The 25,601-nt window shown below is 39.7% G+C and overlaps 2 protein-coding genes across 6 annotated transcripts in view; one reads left to right on the top strand and one right to left on the bottom strand.

Annotated features, from left to right (window-relative positions):
• The window catches only part of rmdn2 (regulator of microtubule dynamics 2), a 42,960-nt gene extending 22,467 nt beyond the window's left edge, over nucleotides 1-20,493 (top strand). For 4 of the 5 annotated variants that reach the window (XM_085182592.1, XM_085182591.1, XM_085182590.1 and 1 more), the window contains exons 6-11: nucleotides 7,361-7,436; nucleotides 7,983-8,060; nucleotides 10,072-10,170; nucleotides 11,944-11,997; nucleotides 12,105-12,185; nucleotides 13,488-20,493. In XM_085182592.1, coding sequence (XP_085038718.1) covers nucleotides 7,361-7,436; nucleotides 7,983-8,060; nucleotides 10,072-10,170; nucleotides 11,944-11,997; nucleotides 12,105-12,185; nucleotides 13,488-13,541 — 442 coding nt within the window. In that variant the 3' untranslated portion in view covers nucleotides 13,542-20,493. The remainder of the gene's footprint in view (nucleotides 1-7,360; nucleotides 7,437-7,982; nucleotides 8,061-10,071; nucleotides 10,171-11,943; nucleotides 11,998-12,104; nucleotides 12,186-13,487) is intronic. The other variant, XR_014877565.1, reaches the window with a different exon arrangement.
• Nucleotides 19,180-23,423, bottom strand: cyp1b1 (cytochrome P450, family 1, subfamily B, polypeptide 1). The gene is made up of 3 exons (XM_085182589.1): nucleotides 23,018-23,423; nucleotides 21,906-22,910; nucleotides 19,180-21,273 (listed from the first exon to the last, which is right to left on the bottom strand). The coding sequence occupies exons 1-3, from the start codon at nucleotides 23,032-23,034 to the stop codon at nucleotides 20,682-20,684; spliced, it is 1,614 nt and encodes a 537-aa protein (XP_085038715.1). The 5' UTR covers nucleotides 23,035-23,423; the 3' UTR covers nucleotides 19,180-20,681.
• Nucleotides 23,424-25,601: the final 2,178 nt, after the last annotated feature.

A 25,601-nucleotide genomic window follows, 5' to 3' on the forward strand; every position in this document is an offset into this window, starting at 1 on the left:
TCCAGGTAGTGTAATAGGGCATCATGATTAGAAAGGGACAAATTGGTTGGTCTACTCTAAGTGGTAAAATGATTCAAAAGTCTAACCGAAACATCGAGCCAGTGGCTCACTGAAATGAATAACTAGTCAACTGTCTAGTTTACTTCGAAGGACTTTGCCTTTCCCCTTGACAGCAGTTCTAAATTACATGATTTCTCCATCAGGAAATTACGTTTGGATCATGGAAGAAAATGTTTGGAATCCCTAGTATTCTTTACTACATAACATTTATTGTAGGGAACTTGAAGATAATTCAAAAACAGACAACATAAACAATTTTGTTACCTTTACTGTATCTCTTACTGCTCATAATATAATTCAATTCTAATTCAATTTTATTTATATAGCGCCAAATCACAACAACAGTCACCTCAAGGCGCTTTATATTGTACAGTAGATCCTACAATAATAGGTACAGTGAAAAACCCAACAATGGTATGACCAGTGGGAAGGAAAAACTCCCTTTTAACAGGAAGAAACCTCCGGCAGAACCAGGCTCAGGGAGGGGCGGCCATCTGTTGCTACTGGTTGGGGTGAGAGAAGGAAGACAGGATAAAGACATGCTGTGGAAGAGAGACAGAGGTTAACAACAAGTGTGATTCAGTGCAGAGAGGTCTATTAACACATAGTGAGTGAGAAAGATGACTGGAAAGGAAAAACTCAATGCATCATGGAAATCCCCCAGCAGCCTACGCTTATTGCACCATAACTAAGGGAGGATTCAGGGTCACCTGGTCCAGCCCTAACTATATGCTTTAGCAGAAAGGAAAGTTTGAAGCCTAATCTTAAAAGTAGAGATAGTGTCTGTCTTCCGAATCAAAACTGGAAGTTGGTTCCACAGAAGAGGGGCCTGAAAACTGAAGGCTCTCCCTCCCATTCTACTTTTAAATACTCTAGGAACAACAAGCAAGCGTGCAGTGCGAGAGCGAAGTGCTCTAATGGGGTGATATGGTACTACAAGGTCATTAAAGGACATTATTTTGAGAAACGTGATCAAGGTTTAATGGACATTAAAGTAGCATTTCTCACTTGCATCAAAGCCTTAGAAAATACCCACTTTCACTTGGAGGAAAACAATTTCTTATAACAAGATTTGACATTCTTACCTTTCAGATAACGTACGCACAGCGGAGAGGAGAATGTGAGGAGAATTCTCCAACGTAAATGCAAAGTAAATGTTGCTGCAAATTTCTATTGGAAAATGTCAAGATGCTCAAATTAAATATTTGTATATTCAAATTCAAACTATTTAAAAACATAACTGAATATTTTTTGCCAAAAAAATCTTCCAAGCCTTTTACTTTTCAGCACTTTTCGCTATCATGACCAAGACTTGGACACATACTGAATCCATTACACAGCTAACACGTGGACAATAAGCAGTATCTTCTGGTTGTCTCATCTTCAACAGATGGGTGTTATCTTTTTTGGTCAAGCTTTTGACATGTTTGGACTGCCACAGTCAGAACTACTCCTTATAGGACCCCACCCGTTATGTTACTTCATTCATTACACCCAGCCAATACTGTATACTCTGAATGTTACCAGATCAAAATAGATCTAATGCAAAAAAAATTACAATTTGCTGTGTTATGTTTAAAGTTTCAATTAATGAGGTAAGCAAATCCTTACTGTTGTCAGTGTCACCCACCTTAAATGATGTCACACCTGCTGGCATGCTTCAGTATTTCTTCTTCTTCTAGGGAAACTCCCGATTTTTGTTACCTGGTACAAACGGCATGACAAGTGAATCCAACCTGGAAGCTTGGTCTGCCTTTTAATGATGCATTGACTGATTGTGCCAAGAGTTAAGAGAGGTGACACATTCTGCAGAAATACTAGAAAAACTTTACTGAACTCTTAGTTTTCTGTTTCAGCTTGGTTCACAGTTTCAGTGAAGCACTGTTTTGTGTTTCTGTTTTGTTTTCATTTTTTTTAAAGCAGTGAGACTGACAGTAATGAAATGACGAATGACCAGTGTATCAACCATATCTGTTGCTCGCAAATTGCTAGCAAATACATTTTGTATATTTGTATATAAGCAAATGTAGTTAGGAATATGTCGGTAACAAGTTATAGATCAAAGGGTCTTCATTGTGTGTATATTTACATGTGGTTATGTAGAATAAAGTTAATGCTAAAGTTATGACCTTGCTATAGTAGCTATACTCTAAAAGCACCTTGAGGCAACTGTTGTTGTGATTTGGTACAATATAAATAATGAATTAAATAATATTGTTAAAAAATTAAGAAACAACATTTTGTTTTAAAAAAAGAAATCAAGAAACCTCTTTTTATTTGTCTACGTTTGATAACATTGATGTTGATGTCATCATTACACCTACATCAAAAACAAGGATTATACTAAAAACAAATGACTTCCTTATTTAAAACTATTGTTAAAAAATAATAACTAACCAAAGTTTGGAGACAGTAGGACCTCATACAAGAACAAAACACATCCTCTCTGGGGTTTTATGGTTGTTTAAGGCTTTAAGTGATGAGGTAACAGTGGTCACCTTAGGAGAGATTACACATACTTTCCCACTATGTCATGCGCCGAGTCTCTTTGAGTAGAAGGTGAATAAGGACTCTTTTGAAGTTGGATGTGTATAGAGGCGCTTAACTTATTCAAAGAGCACCTCTACCCCTGCATGCTACCAGTGTACTCCACACTGTGAGCTGCTAAAATTAATTTTATGTCCATGTCAACTCTTAATACTTCAATTTCTCCTCTCCCAGGTTTCAGTTTTCAAAAGCACTCAGTCTATAGCCATTGTGTCTATTTACAGGGCTAATGTATTGACCACGTGTATGACATTAGATGAATGCATACGCATATGTGTGGGGCTTTGGGGACATTGAGCGTGGAGGCCGGTTTGTGTAATCTGACTGACGGGAGGCGTGATGGCATTCTTGTATCTCTGGCTTTGTATATAGGTGCATTTTCATTGATCCAAAGTAAATCCCCGACTTTAGAGCCTCACTGATGATACAAAGACCCACGGATTAAGCAGGGAGACAGAGGAGGACAGGAGGATGGAGTAACTTTGAACTTTGCAATGACAACCCTAATTTTAAACACGTGCCTCATAATTGGTGGCAGCACTGTGCTGTGTTCCCAGCAGCCTTGGAAAGCCTGTGTCTGCTTAAACTTCACACCTCTTTGTACACCGTTGGAACCCTTATCGTGCCATGAATTCTGTCTCCCACGCATAGAAAAACAAAATCAACTAATTTTGTCTTGGGCAAACTCGCATCCTCTCACACAGGTTAGCCTAAATTCCTCAAGTTTCTCCTCCTGTTTCTGTACAGCTTTTAGTCTGAACAGGTGCCTGATGGTGTAAAGTTCAATGACCTCTGTGTGTTTGGATGTGAAAGTCAATCTGCTTCTTCTTCCATGCAGCTAAGACTTGGGCTTTTTGCCAAGTATAGTCGGTGATGTCAATGAGTCTGTTAACAACATGGGCTGACCTTGCACAATTAAGAGCTTTGTTATTGTACTCTTTCCTGATTCCTTTTTCTTTTCTTGCCATAGAGACTCAAATATGAGATAGAATTTCAACTATCAGTAAAAATGAAAGGATAAACAACAGCAGGTAGGCCCTGAGGGCAAACGCACCTTTGTACACCTTCGCATCTAATTTCCTCATACACTCCTTCCACTTACCCTCTGCCCACACTCCACTGAGGATCTGGTGCATTTCAATCCTGTTTTCACAGAGTGACAATAAACCCCAAAATGCCACACTTGATCTCCTGTATGGAGATTCAGATTCTAACACAGACAGACATCTGCTTACTTCCCACAGTCCAGCTGCTGGTCCAATAATGGTCCAATAATTAGCTACTGTACCAATTATTTTCTTGGGGAACGTGTGTGTTAGTAAACACTGTTTGAATTGCTCCATGCTGAATGTTGGTGTTAATCATTGAGTGGGAGGCTGAAATATGTCTTTGCAGTAATCTGAATGTTGGGCAATCTTTCCCACAGCTGTCACCTGGGAAATAATTGATCTTAGTTGCTCTTCTTTGGTTGTATTTGGTCTCCTCGTGTTATTACTGTCTAGATTTATTGCATTTAATCACATCAGCATATTGCAACACGTACATAATGCATGTACGTTATTAGAGCCCATTAGACTTTTTGATCTACGTATTTGTAGATAGATTTTCATGGTTAATTATTATTGTCTAAAAGTATTTCAAAAATTGCTGCCACAATGTCAAAACATTGCTTTATAGTTTAATCATAGCAGAATTTAATTTACAGAGATTGGGTAACAAACACCAAAACAGCTAATGTGTTGAGACGCTGAAGCAATGACTATTTATAAATTTACAAAAAATATCAAATTGTTGAATTTATTTAATCCATTCAAGAGATTTGAGACATTTTATACAGGAGCAATCTACACACATAGCACGCACACCTTTATTTTTCAGTACTTCAAGTAGTTTTCAGGAATAGTTCTCCATATTTCTTACAGGACATTCAAAGCTCTGTCTTGTTGGTTGCCTTTTTGTTCTGTTTGGGATCATTGTCATGCGGAAAAATTAAGCAATCATTGTGCATTGTGGATGAAAATTTGTCAATAATTTAGTCCATGCCAGAGCCTCCACTATGTTTTCGAGCTGTAAATACTCACTGTTGTACCTCTCCACTGGCCATCTCCATCTATTCTGGTTACAATTTGAACCAAAAACTTCATATTTGGATTCATCACTCCATAAAACATGTTGCAACTGATTTTAAGACAAGTTATTGTTTGATTAACCATCGTTCAACCTTTGCTCCATGTTTTCTTTAGTTAAGAATCACTCTTTGAACGCTGCTTCTCCTCTGAGACCTTTATTGATACGGCTTCAGTCAACAGTAGATGGATAAAATGAAGGGCCAGATGGCTCTCTCAGGCCCTGTGTCAGTGTCTCCCAGTTCTTAAGGAGATGACTTTGAGTTACTGTTTAGTTTTCAGGTAATACCCCTTTAAGAATCATCTTAATGGTGTAAAATAAATATCCTAAGCCTGTCAAACTCTGTGGCATTTTTTATAGATGATCAGCTAAAGAAATTGGAACAAATTAAGTGTTTTTGCAACAGGATGGTAGAAACAAAGTGCCTAAAGATGCAATTTAAAATTGTTCTTTGCTAAGTTGTCTGTTATCTGTAGACTCAACACTGGGTTATTCTTTTTTTTTTGTGCCTGAACGATTCATAGGTCACCGTTGAGCATCTTAAAAAGCAAGGGAGAAAAAAAATGGTCAGTTATAAGGAGCGGACTGGAAGTGACTATAAAAGCAGCCAATGTCCAACGAAAAACTTAACTCTTTGCTAACAGTGAACCATTAAATACTGTGAGCAGCTTTTAGCTACTAATTTACTTTTTTTTAAAGTGAAACGGTCACGTGCAAACCAACCGTGTCGTGGCTTGGTTTCATATCTGCAGATATTTAGTTGCCAGTCAAAGATTTGCTCAAAGCATTTACATCCAGCTGTGTGTTTTCATTGGAAGCCAGGCAGCACAACTGCAGACAGATAGCATCTCTGCTCCTCTGATGTTGTAGAGCGCTCCACTCATCAAGTGCCAACCAGTGGGCGCATGGGCACACCCTGCTCCGCTTAAGAAAAATAAACACGTCTTTTTTGTTTAAAGTTACATCTGCCCGTGTTTGGCCAATTTAAAGCATTTAAAAGTGATGTGATTAACACGTGTCTCATCTCTGACAATTTTCCAGTAAGTGTGAGTAGTTCGTGTGAAGATTCATGTTTTATGATGTTTCATCCAACCATAACCACAATGATTGGGAATTTATTTTCATCAGATACCGATCAGATAATAGTTGGAACATTCTCAGCTGAATGACATCTCCTCGTTTGCTCATAAGATTAATCTTTCTGCCGTCATGATCTTAATTTAGTAATTACCTGCTAATCGTGTAGTATACTCTGCAGTTTACTTCATAGCCCCCATCATTTCATTATACTGTGCTAAAAAAAAATCTACTCACACATACCAGATACCGTAGTACACACGTACAGTTGTAGATTCCATCTCCCATCACCGCCACCGTGTCAGGCGACGCTGTCAGATGACCTTTGCACACAGTGATCCTTCATATAACAAGGTGTTTATGTTGCTCGGTGGTGTTTGACAGAGTACCAGCAGGATTAAAGCAGCCGTGCAGTGAAAAGGCTTTGATCAGCTCACGCCTCTCCTCTCCGAACCCTCGGCGTCATGCTGACTTACAGATCCCAGAGCTGAAATCGCCCTTTGTTTCGCTTCCACCTGCCCACTGGTCCAAGGCCAGCGTATTAATTAGAGAGCGGGGGAATAAGGTGGAGCAGCTTATCTTTGCTGGTGCTGTCTAATGAGGAGTCTTTCCACAGACTACTGAGTATGGTGGGTTTTTTGGAGGCCCTTTGGTTGTTAGTGACCCAAAGAAAAGGTGGTGTGACTGTGAGGTGCTGCTGACCATCTCTGTGCTTCTCACCGCCCCCAGCAAAATATCATTGTTTAACTTCTGTTTTGTCAGAATTGGGGAACCGAGAATGCCTGATGCTGCCATTGTTTTGCTTAAAATCCAAATTGTGTGAAAAGCTAAAGATGTTAGAGGTTAGGTTTTCCTTTTAAGGCTAGTTTCCTTTCAATCTGGTAAAGAATATAGATAGAAACTGAGTTTTGCTGCCAATAAACCACACAACCTTTACAACAATAACTACATTTTACACCTGAATTTAGTCATGGCCCCTCTGTTGTTTAGAAACTTGTACTATGCCTGAAGAAGCACCAAGCACAGAGAGCCAAGGCTCAAGTTGCAGTGTTATAGAACGGTGGTGTGACAAATGTCCCAGTTGCATGGATGGTTTACGCAATAAAAACAAATACAGAATATAATTACTAAAAATATGCAGTTTGGATCCTAGGATCTGGCTGTTTTCATTCCATTCAATATATTTATAAGGGTAGAATGGTAATTGTAAAACTTATTTCAGCACCACCTCAAGTGTTTGGGTCTGATTGTTGGATAACCTGGAAGCACTTTATGAACTTTCATGTTTCCAGAACTCAAAGGTTTTTATTGCACACAACAAATTTGGTGCCAAATAATAAATAAGCAGAAGGGTTAAAAGAATTGCCAATACGGTTCCTGCAACTTCAGCTCCTCGAACCCTTAATGATATCATACAGGCTTGAAAACATTAAATATTAATTTGCTGTTTGGTACGATTTGTTTGTTTAGGGTTATTTGGGCTGTTTCTTCACATAGCTTGTTTAAGAGTAGGATGGCCTGAACCTCTAATAGCAGTGTCTCCCCACAGGTATGCCATCATGTGTGGAATTATGGCCGAATATGACACCATCCAAAACAAGATAAAGAACGGATACGTCTTTAAGGTAAGGCATGTGAACGGAGAGCTAGTTTTGACCTTGCAAATTCTTGGAATGGTCAAATAATAATATAATGCAAACAATGCATTATACATCTTATTATGCATATTGGGCATTGCATTCTCGATGTGCTTAGGCTAAAGAGGAATGGTCATTTTCACAGTTTAAGCCAATAAGACCCTCCTACAGTCATTAAGTTGCATCAGATAGAGTGTGGAACAGCAGCACGTAGCGTTTTATCTTCTGTCAGCAGCCTCTAGCAAACACTGTTTGCCCTCAAAACTCTTTGACAGGTGAAAGTGAGAGATAGAGCCCTGGAGAGGGAAGATATTAAAAAAAAAAAAAAAAAAACAGAAGAAGAATGGAAAGAACGAGGGAGGGTGCGTGAGAGCCAGGAGTGTGCGGTAGCTCGACTAGATCGCGTGTGTGAGAGGTGTTTGTGAAATACTTGTGGGTTGGTGAAGCAGGACAGATCAGGTCAGAACAGAAGGCGGTGCAGCTGTGCTATGAATCAACAGTGAAAATCTTCTCTCTGTCTGCTTCTCTTCTCAGGATCATCTGGATAAAGCCATTGAGCTGAAGCCGCAGGACCCGCTGTCCTACTACCTTCTGGGCCGCTGGTGCTACGCTGTATGTGACCAGTGCAGCACATCTCTATCTCTGCTCAACATGATGTACATTTATGAAGGCTAGCGTGTCTGCGTGGCCTCCCACCTCCCTATGCTAACCCACCCACGGTTTCCCCTCATTCATTTCCACTGTTTAGGTTTCCTCAAGGTTTGTTTTTCCCTCTGCGATATTCACAGAGAGCGCTATGGGAGGTTAACACCATCCATTGTTAGCTTTAAATCAGATTGTGCCAGGGAGATAATTTCATCCTGTTTCTGTTTGGCTCGTGTTCGCTCAGTAGCTGCAGTCATTTGGGATGCAGCACGTGATTGTTTCTGTAACTGTCTAGTCTTTTCAGAAACGCACGTAACATGATGAATTGCTGTTGTTTAGATCGAAATTTCCAGACGTTCTGCTTTTGACGGTTCCTGTTGTTTTATGAGCTGCTCATAACACCTGATATTTTCAGGGGTTGTATTTTATGGGCTGTCTACGGGGCATTCATGTTAAACAATGACCTACTGTTCACGTTCAGCCAGCATCTCTGTTTGAAATTTCCTGATGTTGCCAGAGCAATTCTACACCTGGAGTTAGATACGGCTCTGATGACTGTGTGAGGCAAACATATTACATGTTTGGCTCAAGCTGCTGCTGGCTAGTGACATTCTTCTGCAAAAGGTGTCAGTAGCAGAGAAGAAGTGGACGGGGGTGCCCGTTGTCATGGAAATACTAGTAAAATAACAGGAAATTGGCTGTAAGAGTTCTGAAAAATTATATTTAACCAGTCCTGCTGGTAAATGGGTGCAGATTATTTGAATTTATGTTTTAACTGTTACATTTCTTCATATTTGTTCAGAGATGTCATTTCTATTACATGTTGTATATATCAGAGTCAAATTAGACCATTTGTTTTGGTCTGAGATGCTGCTGTTTTATACATTATCCAGGGTGTTTTGGATGTCACATACTGAACATCAACATTACCTAAACAGCTCAAGAGATGGCAGCAATACAGCTGTGGTCATACGTTTACATACAATCATCACTGGCATGAATGTCAGGGTCATTTTGGGCTTTTAATGATTTCTTAGAACTGTTCTTTCTCTAGATTCTACAACATTCATCTTTAATAACTCTAAAAATTAAGAATTGTGTGCGCATGTTTGACTTTATTCTAGATTTCTATGATCCACATAGGGTCAACGTTATAAATATTGGCTCACATGTATACATATATACATACATTACTAAGTGTTCTTTAGAAGTTTGTACCTAGACCTAATTCTTTGGGGGGTTTATTTGTTTGTTTTTTATGTCAAAAGTCAGAGGATGTGTGAAAGTTTGTGAAAGTTTAATTGTCTTTGTTATTCACAACAGTTCTTTAATTTTCATTCACTGTCAGAAAATAGGCTTTTAAATATTAGCTACAAGGGGCGGTGATGCACTGCTTTTTATGGCTTAGTCACACGAGTCAATACTGGATGGAAATTTTTTGCACTTCTTGCGAAGATTTTCACATTAAATTTTTTGAATCAGACAAAGATAGATGAGCTGAAACATTTAAGTGTGAAAATGTGGAAAAAAATAAGAAATCACAAAGGCGAAAATACTTTTTCCATCACTGTACATTCAGAGTTTAGTCGGATCCTGATAGGTGTGAAACAGAACTTCAGAAATTCATCCACAAATAGTGACACAATCGCTGCAAAATAAGAGCGGCCCACAGAAACCCTGCTTTTACATAGAAATATAACTAGAATACAACATGCTGGCAACAAGAGTTCAGTCCCCTATTGCAAAGAGACATTATGCAGATGAGTTGTTAGAATAGTGGCAAAGATTTGCCATTTTATCACATTTAATCGTCATGTTGTAATCAACCAATTCAGCTGCAAACTGAAATTAGACTGACTCCAACTTGTTACTATTTCATCACTGACTTGATGCCTTTGACTGTAGCATTACCCCTCTCATCCATTAATGTTAAGCCAAGGTGGCCAATTTTCTTCTGATTGGTGATGTTTGTTTTCAGGTGTCTCAGTTATCGTGGATTGAGAGGAAAGTTGCTTCAACTCTGTTTGGAGAACCACCAAGCGCCACAGTTGAAGACGCACTGAAGAATTTCCTTAAGGTACTGGTGTTTTCTTTCTTAAGCTATTCTGCGATATATATATATATATATATATATATATATATATTTATTTATTTATTATTTTTTTATTTACTTGAAGCAATATGCTGTCCACATCTGAATAAAGTGTTTGCGGCAAAGTCAGAGAGTGGGGTGAAACACGATGAAACAATCATTTCTGAACACAAACGATGCGCGTAGCCGTCTGAGGTTTAAAGTTTACCAAGAAAGTTAAGCACATTGAACTAAAGTGCATAAAGTAGGCATGATGGTTATATGTAATATTCAGTCCATGTCCTCAAACCAAGAAGTGAGACTTATTTCTTATTCAGTGGTTTATGTTTTTGTACTTTTTAACTGAATGCTTGTTCTGACCTCAGTTATGAAACACATAAATCACACCCCTGTTTAACGTGTGCTACGTTGCAATTTGCCTGCAGGTTGCATCTGTTCCCTGTTTTTAAAGCCCAAACCCTCTGTATTTAGAAAGGCTTAATCTCTGTTCCTACATTGGAAATGTTTATGTAGTGGGGGAAATTACTTTCGCTTTTGGCCAATATTCCTATGCATTCCTCATCTTCATGTCTTCTAGACCATAAGCTTGATTCAGGTGGTCACAGTTACAACATGTCACCAGTGACCTGGAGAAGCTTTAACTAAAGCATTATACACCTCCCCAGCTTTGCTAGAGCTTAGTGAAGAGATGCGGCTCCGTTCTTGACATATTTAATGCTGCAGACTAAACTTGTTACTCCTTCTGTGTGAAGATCGAATTCTCAGAATGAAAGCAAGCTCTGTGAAACCAAAATATTCATGTGTAGTCCAAAAGCACACGCTTCAGTTAGTAACAGAAGCTGTTATTACAGACGTGAATGAAAGTCGTGACAGCATGGCTTTTATCGTTTTTAGACAGTGATTCTGTCTGTGTGATTAGCTTGACACTCAGTTCAGAGGAATTTGCTGATATGTCTGCTTTTGTCTAAAAACTGAGTTGGAGCGCCTCAACTCAACTGAACAAACTTGCATTGTGTTGCATTGCATACATTTTAATGCAATGCAACATATTTTGAAGTAGCTTAACAGTATATCACTATATCTGTATCAGTGTCTGTATGTAGTCAACAGCTGGCTGTCTTGTGGGATTTTCTGTATTCATATGCTGAATAAAGGATTTGATTGGCTGAATATCACACGTGTACACACGTTAGTTACCATAAGAAAAAAAAACAACGAAAAAGCTGCACAGATTAAAATAGAAAGATAAAGTCTGGTCTGTCAAAATCTAGTAATAGTTCTGGTGTAGGTCCAGACTGTGATCTGAATGTTTTTGACCTAATCTATAAACTGTATATAAAACATGGACGTTTATTTTGTGGACTTTTATTGTGGTGCCTTATTTATGACTCCAGCATGTGTTTAGTTGTTTGTTTCTTTCACAGTAGACATGTTGGTATTTGAAGTCAACGTTTGTTCTTGGGACTTCTCATTGATTACTAGCTCTGGTTAGCTAACGGAGAAAAAGACTTAAGAGGTCAAAACTGTTGTAACAGGTTTTAAAAGTATTTTATTTCTTCTCTGAAATTGGACATGGGCTCATGTGGTGTCTTTGGGGATTGAATTCCTTTTGGTGCTGCTTCTAACCTCTTTTGTTTTTTTGCACTTGCACCTTAGCTTTTTATTTCTATGCTACAAATGTTAGCGTCTTTTGCGGTCGTTGGAAAACTATGTCTAACTAAGTCTTGTGAAACTTTTCTTGTCTGTGTTTTTAACCAGGTCGAGGAGCTCCATCCAGCTTATTCTAAACTCAACTATGTGTTTCTGGCTAAGGTTAGTACTGGACATATCAGTACTTGGATTGTGAAATATAAACTGTTTTACAGGATGCTAATAGGACAAAACAGTCGTTTGACAGTTCTGGGTCTTTTCTTTGGTAGTGCTACAAAGACTTGGGCCAGTGTGAAAAGGCTAAGAAGATGTGTCAAGCTGCTTGTTCAATGAGTGCTGAATCCAAAGAGGTACACTTCAGGACCGTCTGTATTCAGATCTGTTTGTCTTTGCCTCATCTAATCCAGCTAGCAAGAACGCATCATAGCTAAGATTTTCACGATTCCGATTCCATTTTCGATTCTGTTTAACGATTCGATTCTTTATCGATTCTCTTATCGATTCCTTTTTAAAACAAAGGAGAACACTAAGGTCGCTTAGCTTAGAACTTTGTTTTATATCTTCTCTTTGAACAAGATAGAAATTTAGGAGTAGCATGGCCTTACAAACCCAACAGTGAGATCTTAAGAGATCCAGCCTATGGCTCTTCAATGGGGTGTCACTGGGTCCCCAGGAAAAAAATTGTAAATGTAAAATAATAAAATAAATATTCTTCTGTAGCAATAACAAAGTGTAACATAAAGTATTCTGTAGCAATTACACAAGAATATCCAGTAATGTCCCTGCTTACAATTAAACACATTCACTTACTGAAAATTGGGGGCATCTGCTGTGGCAAATGGGTGCAAGCCTTTGACCACAAACTTAGTCACTGCTCGGTGACATTTGTCTATCCTGGCCTAAAAGGAGACGTAAACGGTAGACTGCAGCAAGAACTGCAACCATCTGAGCCAGCCAGACTCTGTCTCTCTCATCATGGTCGCCTAAATGCACAGTAATGGCAAGTTTGGTAATAAGGCAGATCGCGCTAACATAATATGCACTGTTAGTTGATTATTTACCTGCCGCATTAACGGGAGAGGACGTGCGAACGTTACCGCTGCTGCTGGGTTGATTCACGAGTCCGGAGCAGAATTAAAAACACGACATTCATTTAAGGTTATCGTGTGTTTTGTGAGCAAATGCTTTTGCATATTCATAGTGTTTCCTCCCTTAAATGAAATATCTACTTGCAAGTATTGCAAGTTGCCCTGTTGTCATCCGTTCTCGTAAAGTATGACCAAACTTTGTAGCGTTTGAGCCGCTTAGGCGCCGTGTTTCCTGCCAGGTAAATGACGCTCCGCAATGTGGTGACGTCATTCAGCAGTGTACCGGGGGCATGGAGAAAAGTTGTCGTACCATATGCACGAGGAATGTGTGTGGCAAAGTGTTTCTGCGCAGTGTACCAAGGGCATGGAGAAAAGTTGTCGACTGGAATCGATACGAGAATCGTTCGCGAAAATGGCAAACAATTCCAAGGAATTGAAAGAGTGGGAACCAGATATCAATCGATACCCATCCCTAATCATAGCCTGCTGTAATATGCAAATTAAACCAAGATATTTAACTGTTTGAAGCTGTTACTCATTCAGTATCATGTGTTTTACCTTCAGAATGAAGAGGCACAAAAGGAGCTGAGTTTACTGTGCCCAGCACTTGGAGTGTGACAGCAGAATAAAGGTTTTTGGGAATCAGTTTGCGAGTACTGCAGCTGCATGTGATAGACCATCGTGTTATTTCACTCTGTGAGTGTAGATAGCGCCCGTGGGTGTAAAAGGCTACTGCATCCAGATCATCTGTTGTACCTTTCCAGTCATATTTGTATTATGAAATTTTTAAAAGTAGAAACCAATCATCATAAAGGATTCCAGCTAAATGAGTGAGCTAAACCAGCTTTCTTCAGTTTATAGCAGTGCGTAGCAGACATTCTCTGAGGTCTGATTGCTCTGATAGGAAACTTAATTCCAGTGTGTCTCAGGTTGATAACACAGACCTGTCGCCTTTTGGGAAAGTGACAAACAGGGTTTGTTGTTCCGTCCTATCACATCAGATAATGACGCAGCCAAACATTTTGCATTGCTGTGACCACTGAACGGCCACCACCACCCTCCCGATACAAACCAGCAGTAATAGTCTCTTTTAACATTCACATGCAGACTTAATGAGATGATTTTCTCACAGATATATTCTCTGATCATGACTCAAACTCGTTTACCTCCTGCTCCTCAGTTTCTGTGACAGCAGTACCACCAAATGAAGTGTAGTATTGGACAGCAGTAAGTTCTGTGTGTACACCACACACCTGAAGTCCTGTATTTAATGTGCCCTTTTGCATGTTTGCCAGATCATGGAAAAAATGAAACCATAAATGATGTCAGTGACTTCCTCTTAATAGATTCAAAGAGCACCTGTACAGGAACACAACAGGTTTGTTTTTGTTTTTTAACAGAAGCGCCTTTTACTCCAGAGTTCCTATTCCTGGAAGGTTTCCTCCTCTCATAGGTCACCAAAAACATTTGATTTTCCACGCTTTCATTTTTTTTTTAACCTTTTAAATTGAGCTCTGACACACTCACATGTGATTAGTTTGAAACATGTTAGGAATTTTTCTGAGTCAGCATTTTTTTTGAGAGCTATGTAACATGTACCACATGAATCAGGAAACCGAAAAGGTGTTTGATGTATATAGAGAGGTGTCATTATACTGCATATATAGCACACCTTATTGTACTGGTTACTGTGAAATGGATATGTTTCAGTTACTATGGAAAACCAAACCTGACTTGGGATTCGAGGATTGAACAGAACTTAAAAAAACAAATGAATCTGGTGTTCATGTAAAAAGAGTCACTGACAGGAAATTTGAGGCTGTGTTTTGTGTTTTTTGTTTTTTTGCCATCAAAAACAAAAACAACAACAACAAAAACCACAGGACTGATGGCTGTCCATTAAAACCGATCAATAATGCCAGATTGCAGACTCGTTGTTTATCATGACACAGCGGTGAATTCCTGGTTGCGTAATGCCACTAAAACGTGACCCAATCAGATTGAAATGAAGTTTGAATGTTTCCTTTTATTACTCTTTTACATATTCTCAGCTGTTATTTTTTATTATTATCTCCACTCAATGAAGAAAAACGTGCATATTGATTGAAAACGTTGGTGCTGTTGATACTGGAAATTAGTTTAGGGCTTTTATTTTGTATTTCATTGTATTTTTTTAAGTCTACTTACAAAATGAATTATTTAGATTTGTCGCTTCATGTATTTTTCTACCAACACTACAAATGTTTTTCTTTTTTTCTAATGCCATAACGAGTTCCTCATGGTTGTATCGCATCGGATGGAGATTATGCATTATACTTGTGCTGTATTTTAGACAGTGTGTGTTTAATGATTGATGGTACTGGAATCTACAATTAAATCTGTGCAATCCTGATCAAATTTGCCAGCCTGTCTGTCTTGTTTATGTTTTTTGAGGTTTTATTGCTGAGGAGTAAAGTTATGTAAGCTGTAACTTATAATTAAGCTATACAGTGATTTATTTATTTAGTTTTTTTCTTTTTTCTTATACTCTAAATTGATCTTAATCCAGAATCAACAGAGTGTAACAAGCTCCTGCTGGAGCCTACATGATTGCTTTGACTGTACATTTTGTGCCAGGGCAATTCAGAGTTTGTTACTGGATCACATTCAGGCTAACTTCCCACCCGCCTAGTCATGTTTCAACTTTTCTTTTCTTTTCCCCCGCAGTAGAGCCATTTTAAAAGGGTGCCTCCCAAGTGAGTACAGGTGTTTGTTTATACAGGAATGAAAACTTCACCTTTCCTGGCTGATTTTATGAGCCTCCTGTGCTCTTTAATCAAAAGTCTGAGTTGAGACAGCTGCAGAAATCACTTACACGTTGGTCTGGATGTGTGTGCACACACTAGCTGTCCATTGTTGCATAACAGATTTATAACCTGTTTGTTATCCAGGAAACTGACGGGCTGTCATTTATGTTTTTGATCATAAAACAGACGTGCAGTTTATCAAACTTTTTGTTTAATGGTTTTGCAGACAGGGTGTTGCATTTAGAAGGTTGGAGGAGTTAAAGAGTCAAACGGGTTACATTTTTATTTAGAGTTTATTGCTGGTTTGTTTTCTTTTAGAGAAACTAATGTTTTTTTCTATGACTGAAATGTAAATAAGTGCAGTTCTATGTATATATGTGACCAAGCTTAGCTAGGCTAGTTGTTCTCTGCTGATCCCCTGTCATCCCACAAGATTCAAGTTTGTCCAAACAAGTTTTTAAGGACAGCAATTACTTATCTGGTGCTCAACTTATTTACATGTTGTTCAAAGGATAATTTACTATCTATTTGTGCAGTCATGAAAAATAAAACCTTGACAGAACTGTTTGCAGTCCTACGGTAAAACAAGGTACATGCTGTTGTTGCTTCCATGGGAATTAAAAGGGTAATTGGCAGCCAGTCGCTGATACTTAATAATTGCACTTAAATAACTGATCATCAGCAAGAGTGAGCACCTCTATAAAAATAACAGTTGTGTTAATATTTTTGCTGATCTGGGACATTTGGTGTGTGTTGGTGAGTGCACATCTCAGCAAACTGCAGGTTCAAACCTTAGATGTACAACTCGAACTCCAGGCCTCAAGGGCCAGTGTCCTGCAGGTTTTAGATCTCACCCTGGGTCAATACACCTGAATCAAATGATTAGTTCATTACCAGGCTTCTGGAGAACTTCGAGACATGTTGAGGAGGTCATTTAGCCATTGAAATCAGCTGTGTTGTATCAAGGACACATCTAAAATCCCTCAAGGCCTGGAGTTTGACACTTGTGGTCTACAGGCTTGTTTAGGAAGCCTGCCAACAGCAGCATGGTTTAAGTTTATAAATTGTATCCTAAAAAACTACCAGATTTCTGGAGCAATGCCCTTTGGGCAGATGAAAACAAAGTAGAGATATTTGACCATAATGCACAGCACCACATTTGGCAAAAACTAAACACAGCACATTCAGAGAAACACCTCATACCAACTGTCAAGCACGGTGGTGGTTGGGTGGAGATTCGGGCTTGTTTTGCCGCCACAGGAGTCAATCGTGAACTCCTGTGTATACCAACGTATGCTAGAATGAAATGTGAGGCCATCTGTTTGACAACTAAAGCTTGGACAAAAGAGTTTACGAGAGCTGCATATAAACGAATATGACCGCGAGCCTCGATAAACTGAAACAACACTGTGAAGAAGAGTGGGCCAAAATTCCACCACAACTATGTGAGAAACTGATAGAGAGAGACTGAAAACAATTACTTAAGTCATCGCTGCTAAAGGTGGTTCTGCAAGCTATTGAATCCTGGATGTATTCATAAAGAGCTAAAAAGATTTTAGCTACACAAATGTCATACAATTCATGTGGTACATTTATGTACCTCTGTAGGTTATGAGCTACATAGTCCGTTTAATCATTCAGTAACAGAGTGATTGTATGACATTCCCAGCTCCTCATTATCTTCATTAAATGGTACCTATGCCATTTTGAAGTTGTTTAGAGAGTCAAACAAACTTACAGTAAGTTCTTTTAACCCTGTTATAGGCCCAGCTACTTTAGAGCTATAGGTCCATATTTGACCTACATAAATTAGTCTTCAAATCAGGTGTCCCTCCACAAGAGAGGACCGCATTTATATAACACTGCAAGTATCACCTTCTTCAAAAATTTCTAAATTGTTTTCATACTTCCTACTGATCTCTGTTCGTGTCTTTATATCTTGACCAATCTGATCTTGTCTTGATCGCAACTTAACCCCTTTATGAAGGTTTTGACCCCTGCTGCTCAGCCTGGTGATAACTTGCTCGGTTAAGATCATTTTAACTTAACCGTGCAGTGTCATTACAGTTCTATCACACCATTACTAGCAGCGGGCTTCAACAGTTCGGCTGCCTTCTGTCTGAATACAACATCTGTTTTAATCTCACTCACATTCATTCAGATCTCCATATATCCCTCCATTCACAATCTAAGCTCAGCTATGTCTAAGTTACACAACTTGCAATCAACAGCAGATGGATCTTCTGTGAATGGGCCGCATGTGTACGTGCTTTATCTTCAGCCAATGAAGGATACAAGCTTTCATGCTAATCTTGTTAATGCAGCCTTGACAAGTCTAAGCTGTAATGACATAGGATGCGTCTTAGCGCCACTTCTTGCAATATTTTGAATTTCTTAGCAGGATAAAACCACCACAGCCCTTCTTATTATGGTTTGTGCACACCAAGCTTGTACAGAGCATGCGCCCATCTGTGCAAGGCATGATATTTCTCGTCACCTTCATTCAGTCACCATGCACTTTGTCTGTATGTTTCACTCTCTGTTACTGTACAGAAGAATATTTGCTTCCTTCTGCAGCTTCCTGAAATGCAAGGTGACAGACGATATCAGCCTTCAGTGGGTTACTGCTTTTGTCCCGTCCCTGCAGTTATACCTGAAGTTGCTGTGCAGCTGCACTGGGTGCATTAACCACAATATTGTCCACTTCTTTGCTCTTTTTTAACTCATTTATCATCTGTCGTCTCATTTCAGCTGAAGAAAGCCCACTGTTTTCCTTCCCATTCATAAAGATTATGCTTGGAGCATTGCCACACATGACTTCACTGGCACTATTTAGTCTTCAGATTTCACTTTGTATTATTAGAAATGGACAAAGGGTTGCGTGGAGAACGGCATATCAGTAATCAACTACTGTCTGAACTGGCCGTGCACTGGCTAGCTTTCTATAATCATCCAGCTGATCAAGGACAGGATGTTCTGACAGAGTGAGATAAAATGCTGAGAAGGGAAAGGCACCTCGCCAACACTTCTCCTTTGTTCCCACCTGACATGATACCCGGCGAAGGGTCCTTCACTTTCAGAGTGATTTATTAATCAGATCGGATTTATGAGCTTTAAATACAGATTTTTAAATGTTATCAGTTCTCCCTTTAAGCTGATTACAACAGAGCCAACTACAAATGTGAAAAACAAAAAGAAATCTTTTTATTATACAACTGTACAATCTCATTACAGACTAACTCAAGATAACATCACAGCTGCAGCATTAGTCAGAAGCATAAAGCACTGTATTGTTACATTAAGCAGGGCTAAATGTCTTGTTTGTGCCAAAAATCTACACAAATGTATATATTTCTATTTTAAAAAACGCATTTGAGGTAAAGGTAATGTAAATTGTTGGATTTGAGGTATTTCTTGACTTTCGTCATGCTTTCGGCTTTAATCTTCAATACTACTTTTTTCTGATCTCATCAAGCGAATTACAGCATCAGTGGAACAAGTCCACAGACATCGTGCTTTTCCGCCTGCTGTAAATGCATTAACACCTAAAATCGGTTGTTGTTTTTTAGCCAGAATTTCATTCAAATGCATCAGCAGCAAGCCAACAAATGCTCAAATCCAAGAGTTTACAGTCAGTCTATTAGTCTCCAGTGCTCACACAGCAATTAGATGAGTCTATAAACAAAATTAATAAAGTACTTGTATTGTCTCAAAGCCAATTTCAACAGCATTTCTGTAACAGAAAAATAGGATTAAAAAAAAAGTAAAAGAAATTTGGTTACTGGCAACATGAGTGTGGAAATCCAAAGAGGACATAACTGGTTCGGTTCATTACTGAAATTTAAACAAAAGGAGAAGCTAATCCCTAATTCAACACTGATCTAATATTAGCTTTATTAACTTTCTCATACATGAACTGGGCAGCAAGAAGAGACAAGTGTTCCCTTCAGCATGTCTGCTCGGGGTACTCCTTGTTTTCCTCCTTTGCCTCGTTCTTTAAAACAGCATCTACAATAGGTTTCAGAATATAGATGTATCACATTAGCACTTAAAAGGTACTATTTGGCTTTTATCAGCCTTATTCCTGAGAATCTACACATATATACCTTATATTAAAACAACAACAACTATGTGTTAGTCAGGTATTTAATATTAGCAGATACGAAGCTTTAGGCTCCGCTATTAGCTTATTTATTGGCAAGATGTCTGACCTTGGCACTTTCTATTTCGTCACACAGAAATGGATTAACTCCAATCTTTAGTGCTTACCTTCAAATGTCACGTATTTTTGCTTTTACAAGTTCGATATTGCACTGGAAAGGGTTTGGAGCCCTAATTAGGAAAATAAACACAAACACAAAGAATACAGAGAAAAAGACAATTTAAGAGTTTCCTGAAAATCAGATTTTGTTTTTTGTTGGGTTTTTTTTTTTTTTTTTTTGGTTTTCTTTTAACTGACAGCACAAAAGAACAGCAAAAAAACAACAACAATAAAACAAATTAACTGACAGCATTAACTTTCTGCTTTTCAGTAAACTGGAACTCAGGTAACCGCAGTGTGACTTGCTTTGAAAGTCCCGTTCACAGCTGGCTATGTGCTGCAGTCCTCTAATCTGACGAATCAAAGGAGTGTGCCTAATTGCTGGCTGGCATGTGAGACTGTTTTTGAAGTTAGATGTGAGATTGATCCAGGTGAGATGGCGTCTACAAGATGTACATCTTCTTTGATTTGGATACCAAGGCTGTTTCTTTCTGGCCCTGATTAGAATAAGTCAGTAATCAAAGGCTGTTAAAGCAGTCTCGACTCTGGTACATGAAACATTTTAAACAGTGTATATGAGATCAAAATGCAAAAGCAGTGGCCTGAGATTTCCAGACATTAAATATGGTGCTCAGCCTTAAAACAAAAGCTAAAGTTTCTACGTTTTCCTCTGCCTTCATGTCTTTTAGCACCTTATAGTTTGAATCTAATTTATTCTTTTGTTTGTGAGTCTGATGAGGGCTGACTGGTAGCTGCTTCCAGCAACTTCATATCATCGCGCACAGACACGGCTACAGAGAAAGGGTGAGGCTTCAGAGTCAGGCCATAGTTGTAGTCCAGTTTCACCGGCACTGCAGGGTCGGCTGTGATGTTGCACTGGTGCGCTATGAGAGCCGTGAGCAGGAACAGCTGCATCTTGGACAGCTCCTCGCCGATGCACCGCCGCTTGCCCAGGGAGAAGAGGAGCACGTTGCTGGTCAAGTCTTTATTCAGCATTCCGCTCTGGTCCAGGAAGCGCTCTGGGTCAAAGATATCTGGTTGGGACCAAATGTTTGGGTCATGGTTGACGGACCACTGGTTGATGAAGATGACTGTGTTCTTTGGTATGGTGTAGCCCATGATGGATGTGTCTGTGGTGGTGGAGTGGGGGATGGTGAGAGGGACGAAACTTGTGAAGCGCATCACCTCGTAGATGAAGGCTATGACATAAGGCAGCTGCTGCTGGTCCTCGATAGCAGGGACACGGCTCCGGTCCACCACTTTGTCCACCTCCTGCTGGAGACGCACCTGTATCTCTGGATGCCTGCAATCACAGGTGAACACACATTTAAGGTGACTACTGCCAGGATAGAAGTTAAACACTCTTTTTGGTGAAAAAAGTGGAATGAGGAATCTTTTTCGTTAGAAAATGGTTTCTGCCGTTAACACCACCCCCCCCCCCCCCCCCCACCTCCAACTAAAATGAGGTTTAATTAAACTGCCTACACCTAGATGCATGACTGGTGACCTGTAGGTTGTTAACAGCTTAAATGGATCATGTTAGATAGTCCATAGACACAAGTAGTCCTTGCCACAACTCACGCAGAAAAAAAAAATAGTGGCTCTGTAATTCAGGCATCCACTGATAAAGGTATCAGGCACAGGACGGATTAAATGGCACTAAAGATTTTAAAACGCTGACTGGGCATTTTGTTCTCTTTCATTCACTGGTGTGAAGTTTCAGCTTATTAGTGCCAGTACACGTACACACACATAAACACACACACCTCCAGTGGGCTGTTACATAACTCAAATGCAGCTAAACTTCCTCAATTCTGCAGCCTTAGCAACAAGTTGAGGATAAACTGTCATTCATCGTGCAGTTATTTATCCATATAAATAACTCCTTCTATAAAATCCTTCTTTAAAATGATAAAAAAAAAAAATGTTTCTTACTTGACGAGAATGAGGATGATCCACTGTAGGGCAGTCGACAGTGTGTCTTGACTTGCTCCAAACACATCCCCGACTGTGGAGGACACATAGTCTTTCTCAGAAAGTCCCATCTTATCTCGTATTTGGTCCAGCGCCACTATAAAGGCATCAGTCATGTCTCTGATGGTGCTTGAATCGATTGTTTTTCTGTGCTCCACAACTTTATCTCGAATGAATTCATTAAACTCCAGGTTGAGCTTCTTAAAATTTTCAAAGATGGTTTTGATGGGGTTGGGGAAGTACTGCAGCCAGGGCATAACGTCCACTATGCTCCCTGCGCCTACAGTCTTGGTGAACTGGTCGTTCCTGCCCACCACCTGCTGAAACTCCTCATCTTCATGGGAGTACCTCTTCCCAAAGCAAACCGCGCTCATTATATTGGCAGTGGACACCACGACGTAGGTCATGGGCTGGAAGTATTTGTCCTCCTTCGTTTTCCTCAGAAACAGCCGCAGCAGCTCTTTGCCCTCGCTGAGCACGTGATTTTCAAATGTCTTCTTAGTTTGGGGGTTTCCTGTGGAAAACATCCGGACTGTGGACTGGGCCACTTTGCGGTGCACCTTCCACCAGCCCGTGGAGTTGCCAAACGCCATGCTGTTCCCATTGGAGATATACTGGAAGGAGGTGAAGTCCGGTCTTCCGGAGAAGTGGGAGCCCTGCTTGACCAGCGCCTGTTTGATTGACCCTCCGTTCAGCACCACCACCGTCCGATTGCCGAGCTTGATCTGGAAGACGTCGCCGTATTTTTTCACCATGCGCGTAAAATACAAGTGCGGTGCGTTACCAAGCTGCGGTGCGTTCCCGATGACCGGCCAGGCGAGGGGGCCGGGCGGCCAGGAATGGGACCGCTGCCGACACAGCCACCGAAACAGGTGCAGGGACACCAGCAGAGTCATGCATGTCACTAACAGAGCCCTCGGAGTCGCTGGGCTCACTCCCTCCACTGTCACATCCATGATAGACATGCTGCAGGCAAGACATAAAATCATTGTTAAAGGCATATGTTTGCAGATTAAAGACTTGAAATATGATACCCCAATTAAATGGGGTAGAAAAAAGGCATAATTAAGTACCTAGTATTTTCCCTCATGGCAAAATATTATATTTTAACTTTTTTCTAAAATATTGAATGCGCCTGATCCAAAAAATAAAAAAATATGTTCTTTAAAATAAAAATTAAAAAAAATCAAACACGTTTCTCTGTGAGCCGAAGGACCGCACTAGAACCTCGACAAATAAAATAATCATTCCAAAAAAAAAAAAAGAGTCCGGTTAGCGCATATCTCTCACACACAGCCTGATTTAAAGTAACAGACTGTGAGCAGCCTGCTGTGCATCCACAGGCAGTGCAGCAGCTTGTGTGGGAGCTCCGTCCTCTCTGTCCGCAGCCTGCTCATGCTTTGAAGCCCCACAACACCAGGCGAAGTAATTTATCCCCACACAGCGCAACATCACGGCTTTGTTACAGTGGGCAGGTTTGTTGCAAAAGGGTGTCACCCCCACCACCAACACCTCTCTCTCTCTCTCTCTCACTGACTCTTTTTCTTTTACTCTCTTTCTTATGAAAGCTCACGCCCAGGCAGTGGGACCTAAACACTACGTTAATTATATGACTGGATATTCTTCTAAGAAAATATAAAAGCAGGACTGCCAGTTACAAGTCCTAAATATAGTTTGCCATCTTCTTCTTATTATTATTATTATTAGTAGTAGTAGTAGTAGTAGTAGTAGTATTACTATTATTACTATTATTATTATTATTATTAATAGTGATAATAATAATACGAGGAATAAGTAGAATAAGTAGTCTTTCTATGCGGTATTAAAGAATATGGCTTCAAGTCAAAGTGCTTGTAACGACGTGCGAGTCTGCCTGAGGGAATTATGTAACACCCGACACAGTCTCAGTCTTTTCAAATAATTTATATAGTCCGGACCCGTTAACTGTTAACTGCTACTTTACTTTTTTATGAAAACATAGTTTTTAAAAATATATTTTATATTATATTTAAAATATATATACATTAATATATATTATATAAATATATTGATCAAATCAAATAATATAATATATTTAGTTTTGCAAACTGGTCGCGTGTGATCAAACAGTCTGTATGTTGCAAATGTAGAAACGCAGTCGGGGTGATGGGGACGCTTTAAAATGCTAAAGGAATGTAGAATCCATGTTTGCTGCTCCTTTACTCGTTTTGGTGTTTCGGCTTTGAGAATAAAAATTCTCGTTTCTACAAACTCCCGGCTCACATGTCCGTGGCGCACGGCTCGGTGTGTCGGCGGAGTACTTCTCTTGATGCTTGAGGGTGACGGTGTGAGGGTGCGCTTTTCGCTCGAGCCACCAGGAGGAGGCGAACCCCGTGTTGTGACTCATTAATTCCCCCCAATTAACAGCCCTCCAGCCCTGCTCCAGCAGCAGGTTATACACCCTCGTTTCTCTCTCAGATCTTCAAATGACAAACATGTATGGACGAACGGGAACTTTAGATCTACTGTCCAGATATTTAGCTGGTTCTGGTCAAGTCTTAAATGACAGAAATATTTGTTCCCCTCTAAGATTTATTCTAAAAAATAGAATCCGGAGTTCGGGTTGATTTTGTAGCTCTCCTATTAAATTATGTGTAGATTTAGTTTCAATCTTTTTCAGTTTTCTTGAATCAGCAAGTATTGTTCAACTGTCAGAGCCCCGCTCGAGCCTTCCTGCTAACATCTGGTCTGGTTTTGAAATGACGTGATTCGGGAAACCCGCTTCAGCACCGCGGACAGCGGCTCAGACGATGGCTTGTGTCCCGTGACCCAAAACTTTCACAGAGAAGCTGCAGGCGCAAATTTGAACTGTTTGTTGTATCTTCAAATTAAATTCAGAAATATCCAACTCCATCAAATACGGCCAGTTTAACTCCATCTCTTTCCCCCTTTTTTCCTGTGACGAGATGTAATCCAAATTATTAAGGACTCTCCGAGGACCAGAAAAAGGATTTTACAATACTGGTCGTATATACGTAATCAGATATTTACATGTCTAAACTATGTTATAGAAGTACACGCAAAACCACATTTAAACAAATTTCATTAGGATAGAAAATTACGGGTCAATAACACTTCAAATTTCCTTGAAAATTCTGCGTTAATTAAGCGTATACTTTGTCAGAGCCTGTGGCCTAACATGATATCTAGAAAAGGGTCTGACGGCCTTTAAAAAATATTTCCCCCAATCACTTTAGTCCATGTGGTGTGTTTTAATTAAAACACACATTTTCTCATTATCAAGTTGTTAAGCTGCAGAGTTATAAATAAAGTGTGTAAAAGCAGGTTGTTAATGTAATGTTAATGTATTCAGATGAAATGAATGTAAAGGGCGTAGAGACTTACTGAGACGAGACCCTCCACTGCTGCTGTTGCTGCTGCTTGAAAAACTTCTCATAAGGTGACAGTGTGTGATCTTTTATTCCAATAATGAACCGATACACGAGGGTGGGGACAAGTCAGTGCAGTGCCTGGCCCCCTCCTTGGCTGGCAGGATCCGGCTATTAGACCAAGCACGTCCATCCGCCTTTTATTCCAGAGTGTAAATAATCCCAAACGTGACCTCATCATAATCATTCTAAACACAATATATCCAAAAAACTGGGACTGCTGACTTCT

The sequence above is a fragment of the Neolamprologus multifasciatus genome, chromosome 13, assembly GCF_963576455.1.
Source record: "Neolamprologus multifasciatus chromosome 13, fNeoMul1.2, whole genome shotgun sequence".
In the NCBI taxonomy this organism is placed as follows: Eukaryota; Metazoa; Chordata; class Actinopteri; order Cichliformes; family Cichlidae; genus Neolamprologus; species Neolamprologus multifasciatus.

Excerpts from the sequence above, each read along its gene's own strand:
- cyp1b1 (XM_085182589.1), bottom strand. Across the intron at positions 21,274-21,905 it reads ATCATCCTCATTCTCGTCAA|GCATCCAGAGATACAGGTGC; the intron begins GTAAGAAACATT and ends CTGTGATTGCAG.